The sequence below is a fragment of the Vombatus ursinus genome, unplaced genomic scaffold (genome assembly GCF_900497805.2).
Source record: "Vombatus ursinus unplaced genomic scaffold, bare-nosed wombat genome assembly UNPS02015398.1, whole genome shotgun sequence".
Taxonomy (NCBI): Eukaryota; Metazoa; Chordata; class Mammalia; order Diprotodontia; family Vombatidae; genus Vombatus; species Vombatus ursinus.
Window position 1 is genome coordinate 3,640,120 of NW_020955176.1, and position 17,078 is coordinate 3,657,197.

The window sequence follows — 17,078 nt, forward strand, 5'->3', positions numbered from 1 at the left end:
ACACTGCCTAGTAACTAGACTCAATTTTCCCCCCCAATTCTAACTTCTAAAAGTGGTACCTTCACATTAAATTTATGAAGACAAGTACGTTTGTTTCTGATTAAATTTTAGGCCCAAGTCCTTGTAGGTCATCTAGTGGCTGAATTGACCAGTAGTCTGCTAGGAAGTCTGAAAATGTGCCAGTTCCAATATTACATACAATCTGCAAATATGATTAATAGTTTATCTTCAAGCAGCTCAACGGTAATGGAGTTCTTTTTTACCCTTATTAAATCTCCCCCCAAAATCTATTTTATATTTTAGCTAAATGAGGCAGATTCCATGGTTTTTACACTTACAAAAATTACATGAAGTTACATCTCATACATTTTACAATTTAACAATTTCCAGTTTACTTTGGCAGATTGCCAAACTGTCCTCTTAATATTCAGCATGCATACTGCTGGATAAATTCCAACAAATCACATCTCTGAGCACAATTTTCTCCTCAAGCAATTCAAGTCAGGTGCAGGAAACTTAGCCCTTCGGAAAGGATCGCCAGTGCCGCCGTCTCCACCATCGTGACCTGCCAAGTGAACCCACTTACTCCTTCCTCTCAGGCGTTTGGCAGCCGGTGATGCTGTGCCTTGTTTTGATGGCAGTGGAGTTAGTGATTGTAGGCAGTAGAATACAATCAGCTAACTACACTGCCTACAAACCGAGCACTGGACACGCCGCTGGTGTGGGAGTGGGGGAGGGGTGCCCCTGGAGGACTGGGCTCCTCCAAGCCTTCCACAAGCAAGTCACCTGAGGTCTGTCGGTCAGTCAGTCTCCCCCTTCGGCTTCGAGCGAGCCGCTCTCTCCTAGCCAGACTCGAGGCCCGAGGTTCATCGGTGCGGCCTCTTCCCCAGACGGGCCCCGGGCTACACTGGCCACCAGCCCGGCCAGGGCCGGCCCTTTGTATACACCTTGTAGTCATGGACACCCGGGCGCAGTCGGAGGAGGGGAGGGCGTGGGTCTCAGGACCCGGTCCCCCCCCCCCCCCCCCGCGTCCCACAAGACCGGCGCGGTCCGTTTCCCCGGACGACCTCGACCAAGTGGCCGCTGGCCCGTCGACCTAGCCAGCCCCCCTCCCCGCTCCTCCCACGGGCTCCTAGGGCCGGCTCCCCTCTGCCCCCCCCCCCTGCTCCTCCTCAGGCCCGGCCCTTGTTCCTTCTCAGGCTCCCCGCCTCCGAACTCCCCTAGTTCCTCCTTAGGCTCCTAAGGGCCACTTCCCCGCCCCCAGCCCCGGCCCAGGGCCCTGCTCCCCTCTAACCTTCCCCTGATGCCCCTCCCCCGGGGCTCCTGGCTACCTTCAGTAATCCTTTAGTTTCTGCCCTTCCCCCAGCCCCTGCCCCCTCAGGCTCTCGGGCCCTGTTCCCCCGTGTCCCCCTGTTTTCCTCCCCAGGCCCCCACAGCTGTGCCTCTCTCCTGGGGCTTCCATCCCCCTCTGCCCTTTCTCCTCTCTCTCTCGGGAGCCTCTCCTCCTCAGGGGCTCCGTTTTTCCTACTTTCCTCAGCGCCCCTCCACCCTTCTCCCCCAGTCCAGTCCCAGCCGCTCCCCTCAGCTGCCGGCTACGGCTCGAGGGCACGGCTTCGTAGTCCAACCGCCATTCGAACCTGGCGCGCGACGGGGGCGGGGCAGGCACGCGCTGGAGTGGGGGCGGGGCGGGGGCGGGGCGCCTAGAGGTATTAAAAGGAATGGGGCGGGTGGGGGGGAGGGGCCGAGCGCTCCACAGGGCCCTAGGCGGGAAGCGGCGTCGCCGTGGGGGCGGGGGAGCACCGAGCCTGTCAGGGGGAATCCCAGCTGTTCCCGCATCTCCTTTCATACCCCTCCCCCAACTGTCCCGATACAGCTCGAGAGGCCAAGGTTTCCTCTCCCTCCTGGAAATGAAGCCCTGAGGCTCCTCCAGCCCCCAGCTCAGGGAGATAGTTTTCCAGGTACCTCAGGATGGGGTGGATCTTCTTTGGTTTCCTCGAGTTTTTCCTCAGGTTTCCCTGCGGGGACAAGCCTGCGAGTGACTGACACGGAGACAGGGAAAAACTGGGCCTTTTCTTACCAGGAGGCTTGTCGTATGGAAAGATCCCCTGCTTCTCCCTGCCAGAGGACTTGGCTTCAGTTGCTAATACGAGGCCAGGCCAGGAGGAAGAATGCTGGACCCGAAGATCACAGGATCTGGAGCTGGCAGGGAGGAACCTAGTGGTTATGACAGGAGCCTAGATTTAAAGATGGAGAGGACCTGGAAGGCCACCTGCTACGGCCCCTCATTTTACAGATGAGGAAACTGAGGACCTGGCAGGGTAAAGCCACTTACCCAGGTTCCCCTAGGCAGCGTGGGGCAGAGCTTCCAGCATTCAGAGCTGGGGTCTTCTGTTTCCAGGCCTGCTCTTCCTCTTTTCACTGCACCAGGCTACCTCACGGTCTAACCCACCCCCCTCATTTTATAGATAAGGAAACAGTCCTGGGATATTGTGACATGCTTCCGACTTATGAAGCAACAGAACTGGAATTTGAACCCAGGGTTCTCTGGGTTCTGCATAACTAGCACTCTAGAGGTGTTTAGCGTCTTCAGTGGCTTCTGTTATGGTGCTAATGAGCTCACAGTCACAGGTTTGGAAACACAAGGTCAGCTGTAAATCAATTGTTGTTGGTTAATCCATAAGTATTGAATACTTGCGTTGTGGTTAACGTAGCAGAGGGTACATAAGTGTAGGGCAAAATTAGCATACTAATTCACAGCCAAGGCAATCAAATAAATACTCAGTTGCATATTACTGACTATATATCCTGTGGGAGGCCAGAGTTGGGGCATATCAGAACAGGGAAGACTTCACTGAGAGAGGTAGAATTCTGAGTCTTGAAGAATGAGGAAGATTTGGGCAGTAAATACAAGATGGCATTCGTTCTAGGGAACGGGAACAACAGCCATATAAGACGTTTGTATTTGTTTTGCCCAGAGTTCTGCTTCTGGATAGTATGAGTGGCAGCGGGGTCTAATAGAGTGCTGGACTTTAACTTGATTTCAAATCCCTCCTCAGACACTTAGAGACTGTGTGCCACTGGACAACTCATTTGACCTCTTCGGTCTTAGTTCCTCATCTGTAAAATGAGAGTGGTTAGAGTTATTGGCCTCTCTGGTCCCTTCCCACCTAGAAATCTACCCTGCTGTGTTTGTGTGTATATCCCCTGTGTTTGCACAATGTACATGCTTAATAAATGTTTATTGTTTATTGAATTGTATGTGGAGTTATGGGGTGAAGGATTTTCTGTGTTAATAACAAAAATCTCTGCCAATCACCCTTCCTTTCAATTATTGAGCCTAGAAAGGGAATGGAACTTGGGACTTAAACTTTGTGGAAGTGGAACTCTAGTGATGGTACCACCCTTGTAATGTTAGTTTTCCTTGGTGCCACTTGCTTCTGAAACCCAGTATAGAGGCACATTTGCCAATTAACTTTCTTCAGAAAAAAAAAAAAAGCTTTTATAGCTACAGACTGCATCTCTAACTTTCAGGGAACTAAATGAGAAAACGTGAGTAGCTCTGAACAAATGCATAATTATTACTGTGTCTAGAAACAAAGTCTTAAGTGTAGATGTCATTAATAAGTTAAGTAGCATCATATTTGTATGAAGAGCCCATATTTCTGCCTAAGTGATATTTCATTTTGAAAATAAAACCTTGCATCTACAGATCTGTATCAAAGTCAGTCTAATAGACTCCACTGAGAAGTAAAGGTGAAATAAGCAACATGCATAGAAAAATAAATGAATAGTGCTTAGGAAATACTAAACTAGTCTTTCCTAGTTTAAATCAACTTAATCATTTAACAAGTGTTAAATACCAACAACCCAGTAGATGCTATACTGAAATCAGTTAGCTCCAACCTTTGTGATATACCGATAAATGCCTAGGTTCCTCTGAAGAGCCAACTTTTCCATTTTCTACTTTTTTATATACATCATTTTGTTGTCAAAAAATCTTTACTGGAAAAAAATCTGCAAACTGCTAGATCACTTAGCATATAACTATTAGAAACAATTATGTTGTCCTTAAATGGTTAGTCATTTTAAAAGTTAGCTATAATTTTTTTTAGCATTTCTTAATTAGTATTATAAGGTTAATAGATCTATCTTGGATACCTTACCAGCACTGGACAGCTGCCAGCTACTATCCGTAACACTTTCAGGCAGATGCCTTGATAAAGCATATGTATATATGCATATATTCTTTCAAAGGTGATTGAAAAAAATCAGTTTAAAAAGTCATTGTAATGTATAGACATATTAAAATATTGAAAAGCTGGATAATTTATATAGCATGCATAAATACTATAAGACAAAATAACCACAAAAATGTTATGTGACCTAGCTCTCAGAAAAATTAATGCTTGTTCTGGGGTGATTGTTGATTTGGCCTACAGTTACTACAGAAACTCTGAGGGTTTGTTCCCTTTATAGTTCATGTCTAGGCATGTCTGGAGACCAGGGAGACCTATAATTTAATCTAAGTAAGAATGCTTGTAGTGTTTTAGATGGCCAAACAGAATAATGCAATTTGTTTTAGACATCACCAGGAAAGTAGTTTCCTGTGAAACTGTTTAGTCTTTTGGTTTAGGTTGTCTATATGGGTCAGTTTAGGGGGGGCAGATTTTGGTTGAAGATGAGGGAAGGCAAGAAGACATAAAAAAGCACATCTATCTTTAGTTTCAATAAATTGTTTTTAGCCCTGTTTTCCTGTTCTGGAATCAGAGACCATGGTGATATGGGGATTTCTCAATAGATTTATAAAATTCTTGTCATCCCTCAACCAAAGGGAGTAACAAGTGGAAATTGTTTTTCTTCTGTATAGCTTTGGAAGGGATATTGGATTCACCCTTTGGAGTCAGAAGGGAAGAATAAGACTGAATATAAATTATTGTATGGTGCAGTTTCTTTTAGGTCTGCCAGATTTGAAGGGGAAAAATGGAATACATAGTTTCTCTCAGGGAATTTAAAATCTCCAGGATTTTGTTTCTTAAGTATGTCTAATAAATGCCGTATTATTCTTAGGTATGAATGATCATTAGAATTCATGATGTGTATAGGAATTTCTTTATGCCACAAGCAAATTGAAGTCAACATTAGTGCCTTTTAAGAGCTAAAAATCAATGAATCTGCCTAATTATGAAAAGCTATTTTCTTTCTAACTAAAATGGAGTGCTAGCAAATTTTATAACTACATACTTTTAGCTTCCATTATATTTTACTCTCATTAGTTGAAGTGCTCTAGATTCTTAAAGTGGTCTTTTATTTAAAATATTCTCTAGTTAATACTATTGCTTTCAATCCCAAACTAATGAATTTATCTTTTAAATAAGTCAAAGATAACCTAACCAAATAGGAAAAGTGAAGTATTTAAAGTTGAAAACAACTCAGTTATGGATTTCATAACTAAAATTTTTGAGTGCCTTCTACAGGGTTGACTGGTGATACAAAGAGTTATAAAATATAATCCCTGCCCTGAAGGGGTTTACAGTCTAGTTAGGGAAACAGAATATACATATAAAAGATAAATAAGAATACAAGGTAGCAGATGGTGAGTGCCAGATGAGTGGTTCAGACAATAAAATTCTTGCATGTTTTTAAATGATATCAATTATCTGGCTCAGAGTTCTCTTTTCCACCCCATCATCCTCTGTGACGTCAATGTACATAACTGACATACCATTCTGCAAAAGCCTACTGCAAGTTATAAACCAAAATGGTATACATGGAATAAGTGGAGAAAGATGGGGTTCATATACTTTGTCAACCAAAACTCTACCCAACACATACCATTTACAAATATACAAGCAGCTAAGTAAACTGGGTTAAAGTGGTTTGATTTTATGCCCAAAGGTGTGTATATTGTACTTGTTTTCATAATCTTTGACCACCTTTTCTGGGTATGTAACATGGATTTTTTGTTGCCATTGTTGTCTTTATATAGTTGTTGTCAACATATATTATTTTGCTCATTTTTTTTATTTTAGATGATTTCATATTTCTTATATTTCTTTGAATTTTTTTATGTGGTACAATAATAGGATAATTTGACTATAGATTTAGAGCTGGAAAGAATTTCAGAAGTCACCTAGTCTAACCTCCTAGTTTACATATGAGGAAACAGGCCCAAGAAGTTAAGCAATTCTGCCATAATTTGTTCAGCCATTCTCTGATCAATGGACATGTAGTTTGTCTTAAATTTTTTGATATTGCTATTAGGAATAGTTTTATCCAGTAGGTTTTTTTTCTGTCAACATTTTTGGGGTTTAGAACCATTAGGGGAACCATTGGGTCAAATAGTATGAACATTAAAAGCTATATAATTCCATACTTCTTTCAAAAAAATTATACAAATTTATAATTTTATCAACAGTATAATAGCATTCCAATTTTACTATGGCCACACCATCATTGAATTTTATTATTTTTATTGCCTTTGCCAATTTGATGGTTGTTAGCTAGAATCTCAAGAATTTTAAAAAAAATTTGTAGTTTTCTGTATTACAGATTTTGAATATTTGTAATGTGACTGTTGATGGTTTGTTTTGATTCCTTTGACAACTTCTTGTTTATATCCTTTGATAGCCATACTTATTTTAAAAAATAGCTTACATTCCTAACCCCCTACTTCTTAGTCATAACACTCATTTCTCATCTGCTAGTGGTCTAGCAAACCTGACTAGTGGTCTTATCTTCTGCTTTCACATCTGTACTCCAACTACTGTCGAAGATCACTATTTACTTCCTGGCAACAAATCCAGACTTCTTTTTTTAGTCCTCAACCTTTTAAGCTGTTTCTGGGATTTGACACTAGATTACCTGTTGCATGGAATTTTTCACCTCCTTTCGCCTTCGGTGAGACTAAATTATCTAACCCTTTTAGCATTCTCTCTTTGTTTCCTCTTTGTTTTCCAATCCCTAAATGTAGGCATTCACCAAGGTTCTGTCTCCAGCCCTCATCTTTTTTCTACACATAGTCTCTTGGTAATCTTAGCTAGTGCCATTACTTAAATTATCACCTTTATATGGATTACTTCCAAATCTATATCTACAGTTCTGATCCCTTTCCTGAATGTGTCTTCAGATCCAAAAGTCCAGTTGACATCTAGCTATCTTTCCTGGACCTCCCATCTCAAATATATAGCATTACCAAATGCTAAACTCATCACCTTTCCTGCCAAATTTGCTTTTGCTATCTTCCCTAATTTCATAAATGACTTCATTCTTCCAGTGGCAAATGAAACCTTGGAGTCATCTTTCCCTTCTCCTTTTCTCTCATCCCTGTCACATCCCATTAGAACTCATCATTGGTTGGAGCACCCACATTGATGAAATTATGGATCTTTTGAAATACTGAACTAAACCTTATTTAGGATAGCATATTTTATATAGAAAAAGGATTTCTGGAGATCTTAGAACTATAGAATTATAATGTTGAAAATGACCTTGGAGTCATCTAGAAGCTCATAGACGTAAAGTTGGAAAGGACCTTAAAGGTCATCTAATTCAGCCCCTTCATTTCTGAGATGAGGAAACTGAGGGTCAGAGTGGGAGAACTAATCTAACTAGAAGACAAATTTGGGGTTGCATAAAAGGAATCTCTTATCCAAATACTCACTATGATCTGAGATGACTAATTAGTCTCCAAAGGGTAAAATACAATTAAAGACCCAAACAAAATTTTCTTACTACTCTGTAAGTTCATAAGTTGATTAGGGGAATCTTTTTGATCAATCCCTCTATTCCTAGTTTAGTTCAGCCCCTGTGACATGGTATTTATACCCTTTACTCTCCTAGTCATTCTCCTCTAGATAAACTATAATTTGTCAATGTTTCTTTTAAAATGTGGTGGCTAGAACCAAATACAATATTCCAGATATAGTCTGACTAGTCAAAAGGGCTCTATTATCTAGATATAGTACATATATGAATGTTGCCCAAGATTGCTTCATTTTAATTGAAGGAATGGATCTCTAATAGTGGTAATTCCAGGCACTGTTGGTGGGCTGGTAGGAGAGGTCTTTCTGGGTCAGGGAATCTTTCATTGGTACATTTTAAATCACGTTAAATAAGGGACATGTCTATTTAACATATTTGAAAGCCTGGCCCCAAATGAAGAATTTTCACTATCAAAACAGAATATATTTGCCATTTATTTGTAGGTGGTACTTTAAATAATATTTTTAATTCTGCATAAGGAAATGAACAAAAGGAAGCGTTGAAGGAAGCTTTGTTCTGTTTGATTGTTCCTTAGTGGAATCTAGGCACATTATTATTCTGCTGTTCTATTTCGCAAGTTCCAAGACTTGCCTGGGCCCGTTGCAGAAAGTAATACCATGGGAAAGTTCAAAGTCTCATTAGCCATTGTGCTTCACTGATCCAAAAGTCAATAGTACAATATTTCAAATGGGAAGTTGAAAGTGATAACAACTATTCGGGCCTGTCCTGTCAATCCTGTATGTCCTTGCACTACCCATTTGAAAATGAGACTCCTATCTGCTCTTATACGTGTGAGCATTCTCTAAAATTATGTGCAACACAGAGGGTTGTGGCAATCAAGCCTACTTTCCTGTTCAGTTACAGATCCAGTTAATGATCCATTTGCAGTGTCTGTCCAACATACATGTACTAATGGATGAGCTTTCAAAGTTGTCCAGGTAACTGCATGTTGTAGTTTGAACAATAGACATTATTTATCCAGTTAGATTTCTTTTTTACCAATATACAGATAGTTGCCTCAGGTTTACTTACTTTCTCCACTCTTAAGACAAAAGAATTCTTTTTTTTTTTTTTTAGGCAATTGGGGTTAAGTGACTTGCCCAGGGTCATGCAGCTAAGTAAGTGTCAAGTGTTTGGTCCAAGGCCAAATTTGAGCGCAGGTCCTCCTGACTTCAAGGCCAGTGCTCTATCCACTGCACCACCTAGCTGCCCCAAGACAAAAGAATTTTTGCAAGAGACACAATTTATTCTAGGAAATCATTAGGAAATGTGAAATGATATTGGCAATAATTAGACATTAAAAGTTGTTATAATAGTCTTCATTAAACTAAGTGAATGGCGAATGAAATAAGTTTATATCCACCTAGGCAACCAGGAGAGAAATTCATTTCAATAGACACTTATTGAGTCACTCACTATCTACCCAGGATATATACAAATAGAACAAAAATGAGAATATCTTTTCTGGTGTAGGACTGTAATAATAAAAGGTACAATGCTATCATTATATTATTTCTACTGATAGCTTGCTAATGATGATACTCCTTTTTACCCATGACTGCTCTAGGGAATTAATGCATCTTAAAAAACCTTGAAAGGACTCAGCAAGTATATACCTACCTGTTTGGGATATTTGGAAAACCTATATTTGTATTTTGTTTGCTGGATTCTTTGTGATGCATGTTTTAAAATGTATCTAAGTGTATGCACCATCCATTTGAAAATGAGGTACATGTTATCTATAGTCTAGAAGAATTTTTAACAAAAGCAAATTTTCTCTTAGCACTATATAAAATTTACTTAATTTCTTCACTTTTAAGATAAGTTAAAAGAAGCTTTGTAGGAGACAAGTAATTTTCTTTAGGATAGTGTTAGGAAAGATGAAAAATGATTTGTATTAGCTAGAAAGTGACAGAAATTAATACTGAATTTCTAAATGAAATTATTTTTAGCCTTTTGTTTATAGATATTTTTCTATATCATAGACTAATGTTACTGTCTTGGCTTTATAGCCTGAATTTCTTTTGAAGACTTCAACTAATTTTTATATGAAGATATGAGATTGAAGCAGGGGAGTGCTGATAAATGTTTAATAACTGGTTCTCCTGCTAAAATGTACTCATGACACATTTTTTAAGTTTAATCTTCATTATTAACATTTTTTAAAAAAAACTTTTTTAAAAAGTCTAGACAATGACAGTAACTCAAACTTTGATTCGTAGTGTATGCCTCTTTCTGAGGTGTAAATGCTCACACTGAAAATTTAACAATCAGCTTTCAAAGAGCTATTTCAAGCTAGGTCCAGCATAGCCCTGGGAAGAGAAAATGAAGTCGTAGAAAGCTTGAGGCAAGTATTTGCCCAAGATTACAGGCAAAAAGGAGAGCCAAGGCTAGATAGGTCTTGACTCCTAATTCTACATTAAAAAAAACCAATTTGATCACATAAAATATTTTGAAAAATTTTTTGTGGTTATGAAAAAAACACCTTAAGTAAACATTTTTTCTCATATCTTCTCTAATTATGGTATGCAAAACCCCAAATTAAATGTTGAGTTAATTTTAAATCACTTTATCAAATCAAATCACGTTAACTCCTATAAAGTGGCTCTAATCTTTCTAGTCTTGAGACTGGACCCTAGTTTGTGAGTTGACTGAAATGTTAGCGTCTAGCTGCACCTCTAATGCTTTCAGTATTTTTTTTAAAGGTAACTGAGGGGGCAGCTAGGTGGTGCACTGGATAGAGCTCCAGCCTTGGAGTCAGGAGGACCTGAGTTCAAATATGACCTCAGACACTTGATATTTACTAGCTGTGTTACCCTTGGCAAGTCACTTAACCCCAATTGCCTCACCAAAAAAGAAAAGAAAAAGGTAACTGAATTAAAAGTTCTGATTAATGGGGGATGGAGGGAGAGGGAAGGCCCTAGACCTGTGAAAATTTGTTGTTGTTCAGTTCTGTGTGACTCTGCCACATTATAGACCATAGCCAATACTATCTGTGGGGTTTTCTTGACAAAGATACTTTTTTTTTTTTTAACTATTTTTGCTATTTTCTATATTTCCTATTTTTGCTGTTTTCTTCAGTGGATTAAGGCAAACAGAGATTAAGTGAGTTGTCCAGGGTCTTAGACTAGTGTCTGAGGTCAGGTTTGAATTCAAGTCTTCCTGACTCCAGGCCTAGCTAGCACTTTATCTAGTGAACTACCTACCTGCCTGTCTTACGAATATAAGCAGTTTATAATTCTACCTCTTTCTTTTGAATATTCTATATACAAACATTTTAGAAAAAGTGCATAGTCGGAATAGAGTCTACTTACAAAAATTTACCTTGAAAAGAAAAAAACCATAATGAGTTTACTTAAAATTTTAATACTTCAATGAATGCATGATTTTCTAGGTGTAGTTATTCTTTCCAATGGTATAGATGAGATATGATCTATACCTTCTTATCCTTATTATCCTACAAATCCTCTATAAGGGATCTCTACCTAGTGCTTTGGGGTTATTTTTCTAGGTCTCATAACACTATACTGATGACAATGCATCATTAATGTACAATATTTAAAATGTAAAATAGATATTGAATTATTAAAATGTCAAAAATAATTAAGATGTGGACATAGAAGTTTTGATCCATAATTCATGTAACAAAACAATAGAAATTCTATAAGACAGTGCAAGATGTGAATTTTGTTTGTAATTTTTTATATTTTAATTTAGCATAAAGATTCTTTATATAGTGACAAGATTATTATGCTCTATATAAACTGACAGTGTTCTAGAGGCAGTCATTTCAGTTAGCCTGATGGATAGCACCTGTTCATTGTATTAAACACCCGACAGCCTTTGGGATTTTGGGGTTTTATAAACCTCATCCTAATTGTAAGTGGATTAGGTGTGGGGAAGAGGTTGAAATTACAAACTCAAGTATGCTAACTCCTTATAAACCCTTTCCTGCTTCATATTGGGGGATAAAGTGGTTTTTTTGGGGGGTGGCAAGTATATCATATATTTGACTAGTTTAACTAGATTTTCTAGTGTCTTTCTTGTAGATCTGAAATGTGTTTTTTTTCCCTTCCAAAACTTAAAAGAAATGATGTTTGCTGTCATATAACTTACATTCATATGTTATCAAAATTGTACCTATGATTGTGTGATTATAATGCTTCCTATCTGTTTCTTGCATGTACCAAAGTTTAAACAAATACTACTGTGTTAGTATGTATTTTCCTCAAAGAATTCTCAAAACCACTTTGTAGAGGTGTAGGTATTTTTTGGCTAAGTTTTTGTTGATTAACATAGTATGCTTAGTTACCTCTTTAAGGAGTTTAACTCTAAATATCAGCTTTCTCTTAGCTTAAAACTTAGACCAGTTATGTGGTAAGTAGATATTGATGGTATGTTCAACCTTTGCTACTCTAATTTCTTATTGTCCTTTCTCAGTGATTTGAAGAAATCTTTAGATCTCCGTTTTTAAAAATGAAAGATGAAATTGCCACAACAATTTTCTTCATCACAAGATTGGTGAAAAAATCTGATAAGTTGAGTAAGCAACAAATAGAAGAATTTGCAGCTAAGCTGATGGCAATACTGTTTGAGACATACAGGACGCACTGGTACCCAGATATCCCTTCTAAAGGGCAAGCTTTCAGGTGAGGCCTATCATGCTGTATGGCAAAGGAAGCTAACAAATGGCTATGCTAGGAAACTACTCAGATTGAAGATTCTGAATTTCTCCTAATCTTTCCTCTCCCACTTTATTATTATTGTTATTTGCCTATAATGGAGCCAAATATTTGAATATCGGGGGAAGGAGGAATGTACAGTTTAACAATTAGTTCTTACTAGTGAGCTGGCTCCAGCATACCCCCAAGCTCATAAAAAACCAGTTGGAAGGAAAACTTGTTAGAGAGGGACCTTTACTGTGTACTTACAGCAAAATGCATAGAATTTGTTAGAATTTATAAAAGTTTAGGTTCTGGGTCTCTAAGTAAAGAAAATTTAATAAAGGAGACTTCATATTTTTGTCAGCCTCAAAATAAAAAAAAAGTTCTCTAAAAGAGCCTTCTCTTTCACAAGTTGCTCCCTTCCTTAGCCACAAAAAAGAAAAAAAAAAGTAACATGCTTATCATCCAGATATCTTTGCAAAAAATAAGTAGTTATGCCCTTATTTTTGCCTCTTCTCAACATTAGGTGTATCAGGATAAATAAACAACAGAAAAAAGATCCTCTTCTGGAGAGGGCATGTGCTGAAAGTAATGTGAATTTTTTTCACCTGGGACTTCCAAAGGAGATGACCATATGGGTAGATCCCTTTGAAGTATGCTGCAGGTAAGTGCTCTACCCAGAAGTGAATGATGTATATAACTTGTATCTTTTAGTTGCCTTTTGAAGTAGCCTTCGTGGAAGGTAGCTCCAGAAAGATTAAGACTCTTTCTTCCCCTGATCAAGGTATCATTAGGGTATCATAACCATCAAGATATCAAGACCATTAAGCCTTTACCAGATGTCTCAGTAAGCTTCTGTTACATTCTTAATGCTGGTTTTTCTTAATAGAAAAATTGTTTTGATTATTTTTCTTTAATATTTGTTCTAAAGGAAGTGGGGTGGGACATTTTGGTTGAACTGTCACCCTTTGAAATTTTAGATTAAACTCTTATGAGCCAATGTCTTTACTTTTAACAGGCTTTCATTGGTTTGGGGAAGAAAGGGGAAGGTGAAGGGTATCATTAAGTTTAGCATGTGATTATTATATTCTCCTTCGGGATATGACCTTCAAGTAAATACTGAAGGCATTATCATAAGGGCATTCTATACCAAAGAATCAACTAGGTCTACTAGCTGAATCAAAAGAAAATATATTAAAATATATTTTCTTTTCTTTATCACCAGTTAAGGGGTGGGGTGGGGGGAGGTTAGTTTCACTTAAGACCTCCTATTATTGTTTATAATATTGCAATAGTCTGAGTCAGAGAGTACCCCAATAACAGCCTTTTTGCCTGTTCCTTCCATTCTTGTATCTATCCTTTGAATCAAACTTTCTTCAAGTGATGAAGTAGACTCCCTCTCACTCTACCCCCCAGAAAATGCTTGAGTTTGCTTAGAAAGACAGAGAAAGAGGTGAAGGGTTCATAATTATAGTTTTTAGAAATAAAGAGAACCTTAAAGTTCTTGTCTTAAAGTTTTGTTTCCATTCTCTATTTAGGTATGGTGAGAAAAATCGTCCATTTATAGTTGCTTGTTTTAAAGGCAGGCAGGAAGAATGGGAAATATCTCAACAGATCCGTCATGCTGTTAGTAAAGTCACATCTGACTACTATTCTGGCACTTCCTCTGATGAGGATACATGTGGCAGAGAGCCTCAAGTAATTCCTAAAGTCAAAAATCCAAAAAGCATTTATCAGGTAAGATATAACTAAACAGCTCTGGATGGGAGGGATGTTTTGTTTATCCTTATGTCCCAGTGAATCAGTTTGTGCTTAGTTCCAAGACCTGATTGGTCTGTTTCTGGAATGCTGAGTCTTTGCATTCTTTCTCAGGTTGAGTATTTCAAGCAGCCCCTCCAAACTTGGTTCCAATATTCCCGTAAAAAGAATATGACTGATGGGCGCCCCAACCTCCCAGGAAGTACTTTTTATGTCCCATACAAGATCCACAAGTACTACAGGCCTGCTGCTGTGTTTCCAGGACCCCGGGTGGATAGGTACCACTGGGTCAACACAAATCAACAAAGTAGCTAAAGTATACAATTCAACTGATCTCGATGTGGGATTAGAGTTCACAAGAGCAGCTTTCTTGTTTCCTAACTTAAAATGAGTCTGAAGTTGAGAGACATCTGAAATAGAAAAAAGAACCTCACTTGGGGCCAAGGTACTTGATGGTGATTCTTCTCACCTGTATTATGACTCTATTCTTAGCTAGAATTACAATGTTTTACTTTTAAATGAAGTTTTATGTGTAATGGATGTACTCAAAAAGGTAATATAATGAAGTTATTGATTTATAAGATTCTACTGATTATAAAAAGTAACAATAAACTTCACTATGTTTTTAACACCAGTGTCTGCTTTACTTTGATTCTCCCTCATCCTGACATAGTCCATCATCCCCATCTGGTTTTACTTGTCAGATTCCATGAGATCAGCCCTTTCAACAATTTGTTTTCACCAGCACCTTAGAAAAAGTACTTGACTTTTTGATGTACGTACTTTGCCAATCTAAAATGAATAGCCATAGTTCCAGTCTTCTCCATTATAACATTCCACTAACTTGACCTACTTCCTTTTGTTAGGAAGAAGCGTTTTCCCTATCTATTACTAAACCTTTTACTCGGGCTACCTCCTCTGAGGTCTTAATCTTGAGGATGTGAGAGGAATAGATGCCAGAGCATTCTTCTGCCTATAAACATGCTTCCCTAAACCCTGATACCCTGCAAATTATCATTTTGCTTCTTTTTCTTGCTATCATGTTTAGATTTCTAGAAGCCTCTGTGGTTCTCTCCTCTTTTATGGCAGATGGGCATAATCTGGACCAATAACTTCATTGGTAGAGGAGAATCCCTCTACTAATGAAGATCTGTAACTGTTCTGAAGTTTATAACCTAAGGGTGTATGAGGCACTGAGGTTATGACTTGCCTAAGTCACATAGCCAATGTGTCAGAAGCCAGACTTAATTCGGCTTATATTCTTTCTAGTATATTAGAACTAGTCTTTTGATGATTACTAATGACATTCTAATCTTTAAATTGGCTTTTTAAAAAAAGGTTTATCTTGACTTCTCTGCAATATTTTGACATTGATCATGTAATCATTCTGTGCCTCAGTTTCTTTATCTGTAAAATGACAGGGTTGGACTTGATGGTCCCTTCTAGCTCCAGATTTATGATCCTATGCAACTCTTTTCCCTTAGCTTTTGGAACACCTAAATCCTAGATCTCTTCCACCTTTGGTTATTTTTTCCACTTTTTATTTCCTCTTCCTACTCCTTAAATATAACCATTTACTGAGGTCCTGTGCATGGTCCTCTTCAATTTTCTGTAGACAATTTTAATGATTATTTCTTTGCCAATTATCTTTTTCTATAAAGGCCTGAGATCTTCCAAGTTCTAGAACAACATTCCCAGCATCCCAGGGCACTAACAAGTTCAAAATTGAGCTAATTTTCTACCAGAAACCAATTCTTATTCCTGAATTCCTGATTTATATTGGCTGGTATCACTATCCATGTCACTTAGGAGTAATCAGTAACTTAGTCACTTTTTGTCTTAGCATTACATAGCTAGTCACAAAGATTTATTTTTTTCTCTCTAATCTCCTTGAAGTTTCTTTCCTTCTTTTCATTTCTAACACTGGTTCAGGTGCTTGATGATTTTTTCTTTATTCTTTATTCCGAAATTGTTTGGTGGAGGGGGGAAGGTTGGGACTAGGGAACACTTTCTGAACAGAGGAAAGGATGGTTTTAAGGGGTGGGGTGGAGCATAAGGTGAACTAGAGAATAGGAAGACAAGTTAGCCTTTTGAGGCTAATCTCTCATCTCATTGCCCCTCCTTCTAATATAATATGAATCCTAAGACACAGTTTTGATCACCTCTTATATCCCAACCACCCTTTTTAACCTTGGAATTTCTGCTTATGCCATTGCCCTCTCCCCACCACCTTGGGGTTCTAGTCAAAATGGACTACGTGTTTTTCTTTAAAAATGTCCTGTACTTTTTGGCCTTCGTGCTTTTATTCACACCTAGTAGTAGTAGGAATATTTTTTTCTCATTGATGAAATAAAGGACTTGGCAATCTCATCCTTATTAGAAAGGAGCTTATTTTGCTTGATATAGATTATCTCTCTTCCTTAGGCTCATCACAAATTCCTATACCTGGAAATCAGCAGGCTAGCCAAAGATCTATTTCCTCTTTAAAAATTACATTGGTGACAGCCCTACTACATGCAGGATTTGTATCACCAAATAGGTATATCTTCTCCCCTATTATAAAAAATTTGTTTTCTCCCATGTAACTGGTCATATATATAATCATATGTAAAGAGATACCGATTTTTTCCCATCTCTGACAGGGCAAGAATGTGGTTTAAAGTCAGCTTTCTAGGTACTTTGGGATAGCTGTGATTTCATCAATGTAGATACTCCTGTTGCCAATGTTAATCATAAACTTCTTTTATGTCCTTTCTTCCTGAATTGTTTTTGTTCATGCTTTTCTCATAAATCCATTATTGGAAGATATTTAATAGATACTCGGTGTCGTAAAGAATACTTCTACCATCTGCCCCTCCGTTTTTTATTTTTTTAAAATTTCCAATGATAAGGTTC

The 17,078-nt window shown here is 38.3% G+C and overlaps 1 protein-coding gene across 2 annotated transcripts in view; it reads left to right on the plus strand.

Annotated features, from left to right (window-relative positions):
* The first annotated feature begins 1,770 nt into the window (after positions 1-1,770).
* The window catches only part of BTG4 (BTG anti-proliferation factor 4), a 143,380-nt gene continuing 128,072 nt past the window's right edge, over positions 1,771-17,078 (plus strand). Inside the window, exons 1-5 of one of the 2 annotated variants that reach the window (XM_027847317.1) lie at positions 1,771-1,958; positions 12,202-12,410; positions 12,952-13,089; positions 13,964-14,162; positions 14,298-14,671. In XM_027847317.1, the coding sequence (XP_027703118.1) occupies positions 12,238-12,410; positions 12,952-13,089; positions 13,964-14,162; positions 14,298-14,498 (711 nt within the window). In that variant the 5' untranslated portion in view covers positions 1,771-1,958; positions 12,202-12,237 and the 3' untranslated portion in view covers positions 14,499-14,671. Of the gene's footprint in view, positions 1,959-12,201; positions 12,411-12,951; positions 13,090-13,963; positions 14,163-14,297; positions 14,672-17,078 lie in introns of those variants that run through there. The other variant, XM_027847316.1, reaches the window with a different exon arrangement.